Source organism: Sus scrofa, chromosome 7 (assembly GCF_054392235.1).
Source record: "Sus scrofa isolate SSC_HxYL_T2T_F1_AM1 chromosome 7, Sscrofa_HxYL_maternal_Yorkshire_Landrace_v2.0, whole genome shotgun sequence".
In the NCBI taxonomy this organism is placed as follows: domain Eukaryota; kingdom Metazoa; phylum Chordata; class Mammalia; order Artiodactyla; family Suidae; genus Sus; species Sus scrofa.
This window is the reverse complement of record NC_139389.1, coordinates 59520990-59538341: the sequence shown is the minus strand read 5'-3', so window position 1 is coordinate 59538341 and position 17352 is coordinate 59520990. Positions and strand designations below refer to the sequence as shown.

Genomic DNA, 17352 nt, shown 5'->3' with positions numbered 1-17352 from the left:
CACCTAATTTTTCTTTTTCTTTTTTTTTTTAACAATTATAAATGGTATTGTATTTTTTATTTTGGTGTTCACATATTCATTTCTACTAGGTAGAAATACAGTTAATTGATTTTCATGTGTTGATCTCGTGTACTGTGACCTTCCTAAACCCACTTAATAGTTCTCAGAGTTTTTTGTAGATGTCTTGGGATTTTCTACAAGATAGTCATGTCACTTGCAAATAGGGATTGATTTATTTCTTCCTTTCCTTTACCATTTTTTTTTCCTTGTCTTATTGCACTGACAAGAACTTCCAGCACTACTTGAGTAAGAGTGGGAAAAGTAGACCTCCTTGCCTTGTTCCTGATCTTTGGAGGAAAGCATTCAGTCTTTCACCAAGAGATATAATATTGGCTCTAAGTTATTTTTAAATGTTCTTTGTCAAGTTGAGGAAGTTCCCCTGCATCCCATTTTTTCTGAGAGTTACTGCTATGAATGGGTGTCAAATTTTGTCAAATGCTTTTTCGGTGAATATATGTATCAATGAATACATTCAAATGTATCAATGAATATAATCTAGTGATTTTTCTCCTCTATTAGTATAGATTACACTGATTGATTTTTGACTATTCAGCCAGTCTTGCATCTTTTTGTCAATTTTACATATAATTTTTTTTGTTTTATTTTGCTTTTTAGGACAATACCTGTGGTCTCTGGAAGTTCCCAGGTTAGGGGTTGAATAGGAGCTATAGCTGCTAGCCTGCATCACAGCCACAGCCACACGGGATCCAAGTCACGTCTGCAAACTTCACTGCAGCTCGAGGCAACACTGGAGCCTTAACCCACTGAGCGAGGCCAGGGATTGAACCCACATCCTCATGGATACTAATCGGGGTTATTTCCACTGAGCCATAGTGGGAACTCCTCTATATTTTTAAACCTTATTCTTTCAATAAATTACAAAATTCAGAAGGTACGAAAATGAATACCATGAAAAGTCTCCCACCCCACCCCTTAGCTTTTTTAGTTCATTTCCCCATAGGAAACTAGTTTGTCCGGGCAGTTTTTTATGTGTCATCCATAGGTTATTTATGCATATATGAGCAGATACATCATCAAATTTTATTATCTACACTAGCAGAAGTTAATATGCAAAGACACTAACTTTATTGAGGATGTACATATGCTAGCCATTGAGCTAGTCACTCTAAATTATTTCATTGAATTTCTGGAATAGTCCTTTTAAATAGATATTAGTATTTATTATTCCAGGTTCAAAGACGTTGATCAGTTTGTTAAACAATCACTCAGCCACTGAGTGGCAGAGCTGATAAAGTCTGCCTGACACTGAAGTTCATGCTTTCTTACCATAGTGCTTCTGTGGGATCCTCACTATGAGGATAGGGACTCTTGTTTTTTCTAATTCCCCCTCTGGATATGTACATGCTCAGACCAAGTAATGGTGAGCCCAGTTTTCGAATGTGGTTGGTAATTGATTACATTTCTAACCACAATCATTACTGACTTGTGGAATCACAAAATTCAAAGGAGTTTTACTTTGAGAAAAACGTCTTCAGCGTGGATAAACAGCTGTGGGCATATAATGAAATTGACTTTAGTTGTGGGCTTATTTAACCTTACATATAATTTACAGGGATGATCGCAACAGAAGTAATGCACCAGGTGAAACCAACCTTGGCTGTTCCTTGTCCTCCTTTTTACAGGAACTTGCTCTTCAACTTCCTTTTGACTGAGCACATTTTGCCTTGGGCAGTATAGTGCTATAATTCCTCTGTGTTAGTTTGTAATAAATTATAGATATTTTGGTTTACTTGATGCCTATAAAGTTCATACTGGACTTAATTAAATTCAGATGATGGATATATAATGAAAATGGACATTACAAACCTGCTGAAAATGTGAACTTTTCATGTGTGGTTGATGACTTACTAATATCACCTTGCTGGGCCTCAGTTTCCTCATCTGAAAAATAAGAATATTGGACTATGATGATTTCTAAGCAGCATATGAAAGTTCCTGGGCTAGGGGTTGAATCAGAGCTGCAGCTGGAGTCTCCTTCACAGCCATAGCAACAACAGATCCGAGCTGCATCTATGATCTACTCTGCAGCTTATAGTAATGATAGATCCTTAACCCATGCGTGAAGCCAGGGATTGAACCTGCATCATCACAGACACTGTGTTGGGTTCTTAACCTACTGAGTCACAACTCCTTTTTGAGCTAAGAAGTACAGTGATTCATTCAGTCTTAATGACAGGGTCAGACCTATCGATACCCTAATTTGTAAGCGTTTTGCTAGTGCGCCACAAGGTGGGGGGCTTGTCCTTTTCTTGTAATGATTTTCTTAAATAACTGAATTATGAGAATTTTAATTTAAGTCTCACAAATTGGGGAAAGTTTATAGTGAAAGAAGGAATGGAGAAAGGCTTGCATGATTGGAATGAGGGTAGCTTCGGTATCCCTCACAACTTTGGACATTTTTGCAATCAGTCAATAAATGAATTCCTCTGTATTAGACCAGGTCATCTTTGGGAATTTGTTAGTGCCTGTTCTCAACAAGTTAATGAGTTAATTTATGAGAAGAGGGTGGTAGAAATGAAAGCACTGGAGACCCTTCCCAATTTTCCTCTAAAATGTTAGTGTACAGGGAAGGTTGGCAACTTCATGTGTCACAAAAACGTGGGAAATGAACACATTTTAGAATTTGGAAGATAGGTCTATAAACTCTCACGTAAAGGGACAGGAATAAGAAGTTTGACTAGTGGCTATACCGCCTAAATCTGTCCTCTTAATAGTTGTTACTCCAGGAGAATCTGCTCTGAAAAAGCAGAAACACATTGACTTGGGTAGGTGGCAGCAACAATCTAGTTCCAACCCTGTAAAACAGGGACAGGAAAAGAAGAGACAGTGGGGGAGTTCCTGTTGTGGCTTAGCCAGTTAAGGATCAGTATCCATGAGGATGTGGCTTTCAATCCCTGACCTTGCTCAGTGGGTTAAAGATCTGGCGTTGCTGCAGGTTGCAGATGGGGCTCAAATCCTGCGTTGCTGTAGCTTTGGTTAGGCTGGCAGCTGCAGCTCTGATTCGACCCCTACAGCCCCTAGCCTGGGAACTCCCATATGCCACAGATTTGGCCCTAAAAAGAAAAAAGAAAAATAGAAGGGACTGCCAAAAGCCCTTCCTAAGGGTTTTGTCCTTGTGCAGTAATGTCTTAGAAAGGTACAATTAACATTAATCCGTTGTGTACCTTGAACACAAAAGAGTGTGTGGCCCAGCTTTCACAATTTAAAAAGTGTCAGTGAAGGATATATATAAAAATTGGTCCTGTATCAGGCAAAAAGCTAATTCAAGTTCAAAGAGCATAAAATATGTTGAAAGGGGATACACTAATGACTCAGTCATTATCTCCAGTTTTTAACTGTCTAAGAATAAACCCAGGTTGCCAATATGGTGATCAAAATGTTGGCTGTATTCATGGAGGCCCCAGCAAGCACTACTGTAAAGAACAGGGCTCCTTGGTAAAGTTACGTTGGAGAATGCGCTTGGGACTTCAGGCCACGGTAGTTGCCTTCTGTTGTTTCCCTGCTATGGGTTCTATAATGGATCTGCAGATCTGCATGGAGGATTGCAGGCTACCTGGCAAAATCCGGTGTTAACAAATGGGAAGCCCAGGGTGAGAGGACGATCTACTGACTTGCACCTGGAAAGAAGGTTCTCTGCCTTGCTCTAGTGAACTTTATAAGAAGTCCAGGAAGAGGCTTGGCTCTTTCTGCTAATCCCTGGAGCAGGCTGCAAGACAGAGCTAGTATTTTTGAGACATAGGAACTCTGCCCAATAAATGTTGGCTCTTGGCCGCCTTCTCACTTGTGGAGAAGTGGTTGAGAGACCAAGAGTGCTCCTTTCAGCCATCCATAGCATGAAAGCTGTAGGTCTGTGGAGTAAGGCAAGAACACTTGTGATGGAGCAAGATGGAAGATAACGTGAGAAAAAGAGTGTGTGTGTGTGTATATGTATATATATGTGCGTGTGTGTGACTGGGTCACGTTGCTATACAGTAGAAAATTGACAGAACACTGTAAGCTAACTATAAATAGAAAAAATAAAAATCATTATATAAAAAATAAAAATAAAAACATAAAAAAGAATTTATAAAGAGAAAAAAGATTCCGTCCTTCAGACAGACAAAAGAAAGTATAAATTAACAATATAGTGATATAACATATAAATAATGTAAATTCTTTAATTATATACATGTTATATACATAATTTATAAATAAGTTTTTATATGATAAGTGTCAATCATAATTAATAGAAACTAACACTTTGGAAAATTAGAAAAACCCTCTACCAAAAATAAATCAGTGTTGAATCAAATGGGAAATAAAGCTTACAATAGTGGATTACTTTGAAAGTAATGGACTCTTGAGGCAGCTCTTTCAGAATATCAACAGCTTATAGTTGTCGAATTTGAATTTTGATTCCTGATTGGGTATTTTTTTCTTCTTGGGCCCTCAGTGAGAGGGGGCACAGGATATTTATCTTCAGCAGTTTCTCTAGTGTCTACTTTTTGCTTCTAAGGTACTGCCTGATGCTCTTTATACTTCTGGTTCCAACTATAAGTTAATAAACTTCCATTCCTCTAGCTTCTTACTGCTCCCACCAGGCTTCCATTATCATAAGAGAATATCAACTAACTGTACTTGGTTGTAGTTAACGCCTGCATTCCACATTGCTGACTGACAGGTAAAGAAATTGTCTAGAGTCTGTTAACTTTGGATTCCTTTTGCGTTGCAGAATATAGTAACAGGCATCTTTTAGGATGCTGGTGTTTTGAGAGTTGGACTCAAACCTTAGATTATGTAGGAATATACCATTTCCTGCAGAAAAGGTATTTTTCCTAGGTCCTTTATCCAGACAGTGCAGACACTGTAACATATAGTATCCTTATTTGTCTAGTGACTGCTCTCATGTGGCTGGGTTTGCAGCAGAGCAGACCTGGTGCTAACTGGTTTCTCTAAGGGCTGGAGAGAGTTAAGTTAGTATATATCTGTTTCCTACTTAATCCACGATGCTAAAAAGCCTTTTTTTTTTTGGCAGGTTCTGGGTCTAGAGTTTGTTTTCTTTGTGAGCCACGGGCATCTTTAGTTGTGGAGGGCTAAAACCAAGTCTATTGTTGGCGTAGGTGTGGTGGGCAGCTGGAGCCTCTGTTTCCTTGGGCATTGTTCTTCTTACTTTTATACACATGCAAAATTAAGTAAAAGGGAGCTGTGACACGCATTCTAATTTGTATGAATATAGGGAAAGTTGGACAGGACCTTGGGCTCTGGAGCCAGACTGCTTGGGTTTGAATCCCAACTTCATTATGTGATATCTCGTGCTTCATTATCCTTTTCTGTAAACTGGGGGAGATAATTAGTACCTTCCTTGTCAGAGAGTTGAAATGATTATGTTTAGTAATGTTTAAAGCACGTTGAACAGCACCTGGCACAGGAACAGTCATGTGCTAGCTCTCCTCAGACTTCTTCCTGTTGTTGTTAATAACAGGAACACTTGCTTTTCTTTCAGAATCGAGCACTTTGCCAAAATCTACAGTCAAAAAACTGGCATCAGAAAAGAAGTTCTTTTGAAAACCTTGTGGGGAGATTATTATATAAATATGAAGGCTAAGAAGATTATGAAGGTTGATCAGGTAATGTGGCATATGTCCCTGCTGATCCTTGGTCACATTCTTGCCCTGTGAAAACCTGAACTGTAACACACCCGTAATATGGCCTTGTTAATGCGAGTCAGTTTATGAGGGATTTTTTTACTCTATCTATTTGGTTAAAGCTCATGTGTCTTATTTTCAAGTATTGCTGAAATAGAGTTCTGTAAATATAAGGAACAAAGGACTGCCTTCATTTTTTTTTTTTTTTTTTTTTTTTTTTTTTCCTTCTCAAGAGGAATAAAAAGCTCAGATCCCGGGCTCGTGAACTTACGCTATTTTGCATCATGCATTTGTATGTCCCCTTCATAAAGAGACAGCTCTTTTATTCTTTTTTTTTTTTTTTTCAACTGTGGCATATGGAAGTTCCCAGGCCACGGTTTGAATTGAAGTTGCAGCTGATGGCCTATGCCACAGTCACAGCCATGCAGCATCTGGGCTACATCTGTGACCTCTGCTGCCGCTTGTGGCAATGCTGGATCCTTAACCCACTGAGCATGGCCAGGGTTGAACCCACATCCTCATGGACACTATGTCAGGTTCTTAACCTATTGAGCCTCACGGGAACTCCAAGAGACATCGATTTTAGATATCACTGTGCCGCTCACACTGCGTTCCTAGTCTTAGCCTTCTCTCATTGGATGCTGGTCCCCATGCAGTGCTGATGGAGAGAGGCAGGTGCTCCCCAGGACACTTCATTCTATAGATAGAGGTGATGAAGGGCTACCAAGTCACATAGCTTCAAAGGATGCTTTTCTTGAAGCTTATTTTTAAATATGAAATTCAGGAGTTTCTAAATTTATTCTCACTTAAGAGTATATATATATTCCTTTTAGAAAGTTCTCATAAGTATAAGGCTATAGGAAAGAAAAAATTCAGAAACCAGCGCTGCTGATGCTATGGTTTTCATTTCTTTCATGCTGGATAGATACATACATCCCTTGGTTGAGATTATACTCTTGATATAGCATAGCTGCTTTTTAAAAATTTTTTCAAGCTGCTTTTTTGCTTGACATTATATTGTGAACATATTCCCTTGCCATTAAAAGCTTTTCATAAATAATATCTATATTTTGGCTGCACTAGTGGCATGTAGAAGCTCCTGAGCCAGGGATTAAACCTGATCTGCAGCTGTGGCAATGCTGGATCCTTAACCCACTGCACCACAAGGGAACTTCCTAAACGGTATATTTTAAGAGCAGCCAGTGTAGCAAGGTAGAAAAGAGCATAGATTTAGAATCTGACTCTGTATTTGAGTCTCAGCTTTAACACTTACTAGCTCTGTGACATTTGTCTCAGTTTTTTCACCTGCAGATTGGACATGATAGTACTTATCTTATAGGGTGGTTATTATAATCATATGAAATATCCCAAAAAAAGTCTTTAGATCAGTTCCTCTCACATAATGAATACCTTGTTAGTATTTTATTTTGTGAGTACGTCATCATTTATGTAATCATTATCATAGAATTGGACATAGTTTTTATTTATTTTTCCTCAAACATCTTGATATTTTAAGTCAGCTGTGATGGGCATCTTTATGCATACATTTTTATGTCTTCCTAATGACCTTTTTTTTTTTTTAAACTGGGCATTCAGAGGTAATGGCTTAATTTCCTAATACCTTGCCATAGCTCTTCCGAAAGATTGGTATCAGTTTCTCTTTCATCTCTTGCATATGTGAGAGTATCCATCTCAAAGTGCCCTTATTATTATTTTACATAGTTTGGTAGGAGAAATAGTAACAATTTTTTTTTTTTAATATCCTCTTCCTTAAGTTAAACATTTTTCGTGTTTAAGAACACTCTTTAGAATGAAGCTCATGGAAATTTTAGCATGAAGTTTTAGCTCTCAGCTTGGGCACCATGTTTTCCTTTGATCGCAGTGGAAGGGCAGCTGCAGTGATGTATCCCCCAAGTGATCTCATTTGTGAAGTCTAAGGTCCCGGAGGAGGAGAACAGTGCGTTCTTATTGATTGTGGATCATTGGCTATTTAAGGCATTCTTATAGGAGTTCCCTTCGTGGCTCAGTGGTTAACGAATCCGACTAGGAACCATGAGGTTGTCGGTTCAATCCCTGGCCTTGCTCAGTGGGTTAAGGATCTGGCGTTCCTGTGAACTGTGGTGTAGGTTGCAGACTCGGCTCGGATCCCGAGTTGCTGTGGCTCTGGCATAGGCTGGTGGCTACGGCTCCGATTTGACCCCTAGCCTGGGAACCTCCATATGCAGTGGGAGGGGCCCTAGAAAAGGCAAAAAGACAAAAAACAAAAAAGTAAATAAATAAATATAAAAAAATTAAAAAACTATAATATAAAAAAATAAAAATAAAATAAAGCATTCTTATAGCTACTTTCCTCCACTTAACTACTGAGTAAACATTTTCGAGTAGAAATGAAACATACTGATAATAAAACATGTCAGGAATGCATATGTAAGATACCTATTACATATTCAGAAATTTAAGCCCATACATCCTTTTTTACAGGCAAAAGGAAAGAAGCCTTTATTTGTACAGTTGATCCTGGGAAATATATGGAGTTTGTATGATGCTGTCTTGAAAAAGTAAGACTGTTATAAATTGTTTATCTGGGGGTGGTATAATTTGCCTCCCTTTTCAGTTCGATAGGTTATACTTCAGAAAGCTCAGACAGACTGAGAAAGTGAACAGAGCCTTTACAGAGGAGTTGATTACAGGGCTTGGAAACAAATTAAAGGGGTTTGTGTAACCCAAATAAAGAATGACAGGAGGGACAGACAGTGATATTTCATAGAGTGATCAGGTGAAGAGATAAAGGAATGGAAAGAAATATTAGACCTTTGTTTTTACAAACCCAGTTTAAAGTAAAATAGTAATTACAATCAAAAAGGTGCTTGATATCAAGGATCATTAATGGGGAACTTGGGGAAAAACTTGCCCAATTCAAGTGGAAAGGAAAGTTTGCTTTAGTACATTTATTTTCTAAATTGTGCCAGAGGTGGAACAATGATTTTTTTTAGAATTTATTTATAAAATTGCTTTACCAATAAACACAGCTTGTTTAAGGAGCTTGTGGAATAGTGCTTCATGGGCAGTTTTAAAGAGAAGTTCATTTGGAAGTGCACAAGCAGAGGTTGAGTACTTTCCTCCTGTGGCTGGAGCCCCTTTAAGCATTTTTACTTTTTTTGTAGTAAAATAATGCATTAGAAATGAATGTGAGCAATAATGATGATTTCCTTTTCTTCACTGTTCCTTGGCATCTTTATGTGATCTTTCTCCCCCTCTCCCCAATCCCTGTCCATCTCTTGTTTACTACAGGGACAAAGAAAAAATTGATAAAATCGTGACTTCTTTAGGATTAAAGATTGGAGCCCGGGAGGCACGACATTCAGATCCTAAAGTTCAGATCAATGCTATTTGCAGCCAGTGGCTACCCATATCTCAAGCTGTTCTTGGTATCCTTTATTTTAATGGTTTTTAATGGAATCACAGATTTGACAAAACAAGAAAAAAACAAAAAAACCCAGTGTCTAAAACCAGTTCATTTTAGACCCGTGTTTTCTTTAGCTTTTGATAGTTCCTATCCCTTTAGTGACTCCAAAAAGACTGGATTTTAAATGGTTTACATTAACTAAAGTAATTTTATAGATTAGCTTAGACTATCTTCTTTTCATTGATGTGTGTGTCCTCAGCAGTACCCATGAGGTGGGCTGGAGGGTGCCATTTCGTGGGCGTGGACCAGCGGTGGATCTCAGAGCTGTGATAGACATACACCCCTGCAGTGACACTGGCTTTGGTGGGGGATCTTCTTGTACCACCCTCATGGCTAATGGCTGTTTTATAAGAGTTTATAGGGACGGAAACCATATGAAAAAATGTTGAGGACTTAAAGGTCACAGGTAGCCAAGCTGGTAAGCTTTGTTGTCCTCATTTGTTCCATAGAATGTTGGTATTAGAATGTCTATTGTGAGGACCTCTTCTGGGCTCTAGCGAGTCCATGAACTCCCTGAGGTTGTAGCCGTATTTTGAGATGTGATGCATAGAGTATTATTACCCTACAGCGCAGGCATTGTATAGACATACATTAACCTCAGCATTTAGGGTGTACTGTGAATCTCTGCCAAGGTGGAGGGCACTTGCTCAAGGTTTTGAGTTCTTAACAGCAGACTTTAGCTATGGTGTGTCAGAAGCTTCCTAGTCCTCTTGATATTACGGCCGAGAGAGTGGAGAAGCTGATGTGTGCAGGATCACAAACATTCGATTCCCTTCCTCCAGAAACCCAGGCCCTGAAAGCAGGTGAGGTAAAGATGAACATGGCACGTAGCATATTTTTGATCATCCTAAGTCAAGGCTCTTCTAGACCAGTTTGCTGAATGCTAGTATGTTAAATGGCCAAATGATCAGTTCTGTAGATAAACAATTTCACAAATGGCATTTCACCAGTTGCTGTTTGTTTTCTGACGTTTCAGTTTTGCTGTAGCCATTTTGCTCTGCCAGGGGAATGGGGAGACTGCAGACTCTGAGACCCCTCTCTTTTGCCTTGATCGCAGTTCATAGTCTTATAAGCATGCTCTATTCCATCCTCCTAAAGAGCCAGGAATGTGTTCCTGAAGTGCTGCATCACCCCCATGACCTTGTCCCTAGGGACGGTGGAAAAGTGATTCCGGGGTCTGTGCTGTTAGCCAGCCCTCTGTATGCGCTCCCCGTGACAGGGGGCTCCCTTGCAGCCTCTGGGAGGCTCTGTGGAATTCATCTGTATGTGCTCACCCTCTCCCGTTCTCTTGAGTTTGCAGCCCCTGTCCATCAAGTCATGGCTGTTCTCAGGGCCACTGTTGACTCTCCTGTGTTAAATCTAACAGCCAGTTTTCAGCCCTCATCTGACTAGATGGGTCACTCCCGTTTGACAGGATTGATCACTCCTTCCTCCTTGAGACCCTTTTTTTCCTGGATTCTAGGCTTCCACATGCTTCTGCTTTTCTTCCTCTCTCCCTAGCTATTTATCCCCCCCCCTTTTTTATATTTAAACAAGAGGAAACCAAACAAGAGTTTAATAATGTATATGCATGGTAGAGACCCAGGAAAACTGAGCAACGTGCGAGGTGGCACCTTAAATACTCTTAGTGTTTGGGATGTCAGAGGGGAGGAAAGCAACTCACTCACATGAAGATGAAAAAGAAAAAGATTGGTTAAAAAAAAAAAGTGTTTTCTGGGACACAGAATGGACTCTGATCTCTAGGCCCTGCCAGGTGTTCTCCCCCACATCTCTGTATTCTTTGCAGGTATTTCTGGTGGTAGCTCTGTTCCGGGAACAGACCCTTTATCAAAATTATCTAGAAAGCTAAGTGGAACATGAAAAGGACTTCCTGAGTCTCTGTTTCCTAAAAGTAATCAGCCTAAATTAATCCTCATGCCAAAGAAACGCATGTTGAGTTGGCATATTTTGCTTTTCTATAGTTCTGCCTTTGAAACTTCAAGAAGTTTCACAGTCCAGAAGCTGAGTTGGTAGATTCTTCCATCTCATTAAACTGGTGTCTTAGTCCTGACAACTGGTCTGTCTATTGACAGAGTGGAGGCAGTGATGCAGGTAGGCTTATAAGGAGCTCACAGTTAGATATTACATATTTAAAGCGACATTTCTATTGAGATGAAAGAAAAAGGTTAATGGTTGGAGCAAATTATAAACCAATGTCTGAGCTTAGAGGGCAGCCACTCAAGATTTCTAGATGTCAGGAGTTCCTTTTGTGGCTCAGCAGTAATGAACTTGACTAGTATCCATGAAGATGCAGGTTCAATCCCTGGCCTTACTCAGTGGGTTAAGAATCCTGCATTGCCATGAGCTGTGGTGTAGGTTGCAGACACACAGTCGAATCTGGCGTTGCTGTGGCTGTGGTGTAGGCTGGCAGCAGCAGCTCTGACTTGACCCCTAGCCTGGGAACTTCCATATACTGCAGGGCGGCCCAAAAAAGACATATTTCTATATGTCAGAGTCAAGCATCTTTTGCCTCTTGACAAGTCAAGTTTGAAATGTCTTTGATGATGTCAAGTGAGGGTTTAGGTAAACTTTCTTTCTTTTTTTTTTTTTTTTTTTTTTTGTCTTTTGGGGGCCAGACTTGTGGCATATGGAAGTTCCCAGGCTAGGGGTCCAATCAGAGCTACAGCTGCTGGCCTACCCTTCAGCCACAGCCACTCGGGATCCCAGCCACATCTGCTACCTACACCACACCTCACGGCAACGCTGGATCCTTAACCCACTGAGCAAGGCCAGGGATCAAACCTGTGTCTTCATGGATCCTAGTCAGATTCGTTAACTGCTGAGCCACAATGGGAACTCCTAGGTAAACTTTCTGAGTGGCTTATACTGGCCTGAAGATTGTTTGCATGGGCTGTTGTGTGATCTTTCAAGTTTATGTCAAGTTGTTCAGCTTTAGTTTGCAGGGCTTCAGGAAAGGGGCAGCTGTGGTTCTCAATGATTCCAAACCAAAGTGGGAGAAAAATTGGAAATGTTAGTTTGGAGAGTTATAGCCAAATATTTGAGGAAACTAGAAAAATTCAGGATCCAGTCTAGTTTATAGGTAGGAAAACAAAACCTCAAAAGATGGTAAACAGAACTAGAATCTATTTTCCACAAGTATATATCGTAGTTTTTATTGAAACGTAATTTTTCCTCTATAAAATCACCTATCACAACATTTTAAATCAATTATACTTCAGTAAAACTTTAAAATATGAAAAAAAATCACCTTCATTGCTATCCAGGTTAGCCAAGTTACGACTAATTTGTTTGCAAAATAAGTTTAGTTTCTTTAAACTTGGCCTGATAATTTATATAGGTCCAGCAAGAATAGCAATTGACCATATAGGCTCTTTTAAATCTTCTTTGCTAGAACTTGTCATAAAGCAATCTCCAGATTGAACTACTAATAGTCTCTTGAGGCCAAGAAGCCAAGCCAGATATTTGCCATTAGAGCTGGCTGTTTATTCTTAACTCTTTTTACAGTTCCTCTCCATCTCCCTGACGTTTTAGCTGTGGGATGTCTCAAGCAAGGCTTAGTTTTTGGGCTTAATCTTCTTTTCTACCTGTAGTCACTCTCTTGGTGACCTAGTCTAATTGCAGGGCTTTACGCAACAACGACATGCTCCCAATTCCCACATTTATCTCACATCCCTGCATCCATCCACCTGCAAATCCTGTTTGCTCTCACTTTGAAATATATCCAGAATGAATTCCAACATTTCTACTTCTGCCTCCCTGGGCCAAGCAACCATGATCTCTTATCTGGTTATAATAATAGCTTTTCAACTGATACTCCTGTTTCTGTTTTTGATTGCCTTTAGTGCTTTCTCAACACTGCAGCCAAAGGTTTTGTTAGATTGTTTGTTTTGTTTTGTTTTTTTTAGGGCTGCACCTGCAGCAAATGAAGTTCCAGGCTAGGGGTCAGATCGGAGCTTCAGCTGCCAGCCAGCACCACAGCCACAGCAACTTAGGATCTTTAACTCACTGATTGTGGCCAGGGGTCACACCCATGTCCTCAAGGATGCTAGTTGGATTCCTTACCACGGAGCCACAATGGGAACTTGCAACACTGCAGCAAGAGTGACACTGTTAAAATATAAGTCAGGACATGTCACTTTGTTTCTGATAGATAGATTTAATTCTTACTTCCTGGAGTATTTTTCTTTTTTGAATTTTATTGCTGAATTTTTAATGTGTAAATTATTTTGATGTGGGTGATTTTTTAAAAAAAACTTACCTAACTAACCATGTGGTTTTATACCTCCAGCGTAGATTAAGAAAAATGTCAATATGTTGACAGGAAATTATGTTAAAATTAATAGATTTAGGGAAAATTGACATCTCTATAATATTGAATCTTAACTTATTTCTAAGATTTTTTTGCTACTATCATAAGATATTTTTGTCTATTTTCTAACTTTTTTTTTTGGTGAGGGATTGGGAAAGCTATTGATTTTTATGTATTTTAATAACAAGCTACCTTGTTGGCAGTTGATCTTCCATGACATTTCTCTAGTCTCTCCCTTCTCCACTGAAACATTTATTTGGGTTTATGGTGGGTGATTCAGCCCATTTCTTAGCTTCAGTTCTCTGTAGGAATTTCTACAGCCCTTCTCCCACCCCATCAGTTTTGCTTTTCTCTCCTCATTTCTGCCAGTTCTCTTGCTCTTGCTGTACTGTTTTTCTAGCAACTTTATACTTTTCAAAATGGAATTTGTATTATAGTTGTAGAAGATTATAGGTTGCTTATGTATTTAGATGATGCCATGTTCTAAACTTCTTAATTGTTTTTAGAAAAATCTGTGTAATAATGGGGAAAAAAATCGTGACATTTCGACTTCCTGTTTAGCTTTTATGAAATGTGGAAGTGAAGACACTGCTCCAGTTATTATCTTTGTTTCCAAAATGTTTGCAGTTGATGCTAAGGCTTTGCCTCAGAATAAGCCAAGGTAAGGATAAAAGGGAGGTAGGGCTGGGCTGGGGAAATGGTGCGTGTTTGGTGAAGGTGCGGGGAGAGTGTGGGTGGGAACATGAAGCTAAGTACCTGTTAAGAACATTCTCTTAGGAGTTTCTCAGGCAGTTCCTTCCCTGCCCCGAATCCCTGAGTCTGTGTATTTCTTTTGTTTTCTTATTGAGAACCAACTTCTTTTAGTAACAAGAGGGGATCTTCAGACAGAAGCCTTGCTTCTTGCTAGGAACTCAGGCAAAGTGATGATTTAAGATATGTGAGCAGGGAGTTCCCATGGTGGCTCAGTGGTTAATGAACCCAACTAGCATCCATGAGGGTACAGATTCAATCCCTGGCCTTGCTCAGTGAGTGGGTTAAGGATCTGGCATTGCCGTGAGCTGTGGTGTAGGTCGCAGATGCTGCTCGGATCCTGCGTTGCTGTGGCTGCGGCGTAGGAAAAAGATATGTGAACGAATATGCTTCTTTCTTAACCAGTTAAAATAAAACCACACTTAACTTAATGAGGTGATGTTTTATCATCTTTAATTCCTTCTGAGTGGGAGACAAAGCCTGATGATAACAAGTATAGAGTTTGGAGTCAGATCTGAATTTGAATTACAGCTCCTCCGTTTATCATCTGTGTGACTTTGGGTCAAGTCATGTAAGTTTCCTAAGCCTCCACTTGCTTATCTGTAAAATAGGAGTAATAATATCTGTGCCATTTAATTGTTGTGATAAATATGTGCTGTAGTGTATGTAAAATGATTAACACAATGTCTGGATCAGTGATGAGCCTGTTGGAAGAGACTGTTTCTCTCCATATACTAACAGGTGCCTCGGGGCTTTTTTCTCTCCTGTTGTAATAATAGTAACGTGTTCTACATTTGTATTTTAATTCATACTTTTTAGATACTCTTATAAAAGGTTTTAGCAAAAGTCTAGGAACAAGGGACGTTATCTAAAGATTGACCGAAGGAGCTCTGGCATGTGTGGCCTGTAGAAGAGAAGGGTGAGGAGAAAGGCATGAATGCAGATAATTGAAAGGAAAGGGGAGGGAAGTACATTTGTTGGGTATTGCTCCAACAACAAGAGGACGGAACAACATCCGTGGCTAGTAATTACAGGGACGCACCTTTCATGCTGTGCTTGAAAGGCCTTGTGACATCTGGAGCATCCAGCAGGGCAGAGCTCATCCTTGCAGTGAGAGTCAGTGCCTCCGCTGCCAGCAGGTGTGGTTGCCTCAGGACACCTGAGCAAGCCATCCTCAAAGATCATCCTCTCATTTTTTTTGTGTCTTATGGCACAGCCCTGCCACCTGCAGTGGGACGGGTCTGTAGGAGGGGCCGACTCCTAGGACCAAGCTCCTCCACTTTGAGGGGCAGGTGCTAAAGGAGTGGAACTGGTGTCCATGCCTGGCGGGAGGTCATGTCCAGCAAGTAGGTATCTGAAGGGGCTGATGATGGACAGCCGGTGATGTAAGCTGTCACCTTCCAGGATAGCCCACACAAAGTAAAAAGGGGGGTTAGGATATGTGACACCAGGATTCCCAAGAGCATGGAGCCATTTAGAAAGCACTTGAACAGTGCATGAATGGATTCTGGTGCTTAAGGAGAGAGAAGGGAAGGGGCATGGCGGGTGGGAGATGAGGTTGTCAGCCAGGTGTCAGTTAGAGATCAGGGAGTACACAGGAATCTTCATGCCAAAGGGGAGGGGCAGCAGGAGGGGCAGGCACTAAGTGACAGCATCAGGCACCATGGCCCAGCTTCCAGAGCCAGAGCATAAAGTTAGGACCAGAGCGTTAGCTTGAGTGTCTTGATGCTGAGTCCCAGAGTTCAGGATTCTACCAGCCTTGGGGCCGTAGTGGTCTCTTGTTTGCGCTGGAGTTGGTCGAGCATGCAAGCAGGTGCACAAAGACCCACACGTGGAAAAGAGCCAGGTCATGGGAAATAGTGTCCCTGCTTGGTTTCTGCCTTCCAAACCTAAACTCTGAAGCAGAATATCCATTTTTATTCAACTTAGTCTCCCCTTTCATAAAGACTTTTTGTTATTAAGACGCCGTGTTCCTTCTCTGTGACCTGACAGACATGAGGATGATCTTTAGAAAAGAAAAAACAGTTTAATTAGCCCCTGTTCCTCAGACTGACACCCTTTTCTTCACATTCCCTCCTAGCGAATGCGAGACACACCCACACACTGCCTTTGCTCTGATGGTACTTGGGTCTAACTGACACAGTGGCTGAGAATCACCATTTGACTTGTCGGTCCTTCTGCGTTGCCCATGTGCAGCCTGACGTTAAACCCATCTTCTTGGACCCGCTTTCTTTCTTTCTTTTTTTTTTTTTTATCACATCTGTAGTTGTATAATGATCATAATAATCTGATCTCACAGCATTTCCATCCCACAGCCCAAGCACATCCCCCTACCCCCAAACTGTCTCCTCTGGAGACCACAGGTTTTTCAATGTCTATGAGTCAGCATCTGTTCTGCAAAGAAGTTCAGTCTGTCCTTTTTGGACCCGTTTTCTATGAAGATATATTTTTGTACCTGCGGAGAAGACCTCAGTTTCTTCTTGGGGTCTTAAGCTTGTCGCTCTGCAGGGGTGTTCTGAGCCCTGGGAACTGTTACTCATCCCCTTTCTTTCCCTGTCCTTTGCCTCAGTGAGGAAGAATGTGGGTGCCCGAGAAGGGTTCTGTGCTGCCATGTGTGGCTCTGGGTGGACACTAGCTCTTGCATGTCAGTTCATAAGCTGACACTCATTCTCAGAAAGCCTGATAGGCCTTCTGTCCTGTTGCTGCAGTTAGGGAGAGACCTTGGAGAAACCTTCCACCTGGAAGGAACCGGAGACCAGCCATCATCGTCTCTTTCTTCTCCTACTTTCTGTGTCCTGCTTAGACAGACCGAGAGAGAACTCGATGTTGCCAGGTGTTAACATATTCGCAATATTCTGTAGACCTCTCACTCCAGAAGAGATCGCTGAGAGGCGTGAGCGTGCCAGACGAAGGCACGCGGAGAAGCTGGCAGCGGCGCAGGGGCAGGCACCCGTGGAGCCCACCCAGGATGGGAGTGCCCTTGAGGCGAGTCCAAAGGAAGAAGAGCCGAAAGGTATAGCTTTCCTAAATAGGCTTTGGCCGGCTGGGGTTTTGACATGGGACCCTCCTCCTTAAGCTCGTGGGCTCTTAGCCTTACAGGTAGCTTTTATCAATATTCTTTC

At 40.9% G+C, this 17352-nt stretch overlaps 1 protein-coding gene across 2 annotated transcripts in view; it reads left to right on the top strand.

The window, feature by feature from the left end:
- Nucleotides 1-17352, top strand: part of EFL1 (elongation factor like GTPase 1) — a 137190-nt gene that overhangs the window by 25066 nt on the left and 94772 nt on the right. For both annotated transcript variants that reach the window (XR_014810384.1, XM_021098870.2), the window contains exons 8-13: nucleotides 5564-5687; nucleotides 8187-8263; nucleotides 8997-9133; nucleotides 9852-9974; nucleotides 14042-14141; nucleotides 17092-17243. Coding sequence is in view for 1 of the 2 variants with exons in the window: in XM_021098870.2 (XP_020954529.2) it covers nucleotides 5564-5687; nucleotides 8187-8263; nucleotides 8997-9133; nucleotides 9852-9974; nucleotides 14042-14141; nucleotides 17092-17243 (713 nt within the window). In the remaining variant the exon portion in view is untranslated. The remainder of the gene's footprint in view (nucleotides 1-5563; nucleotides 5688-8186; nucleotides 8264-8996; nucleotides 9134-9851; nucleotides 9975-14041; nucleotides 14142-17091; nucleotides 17244-17352) is intronic.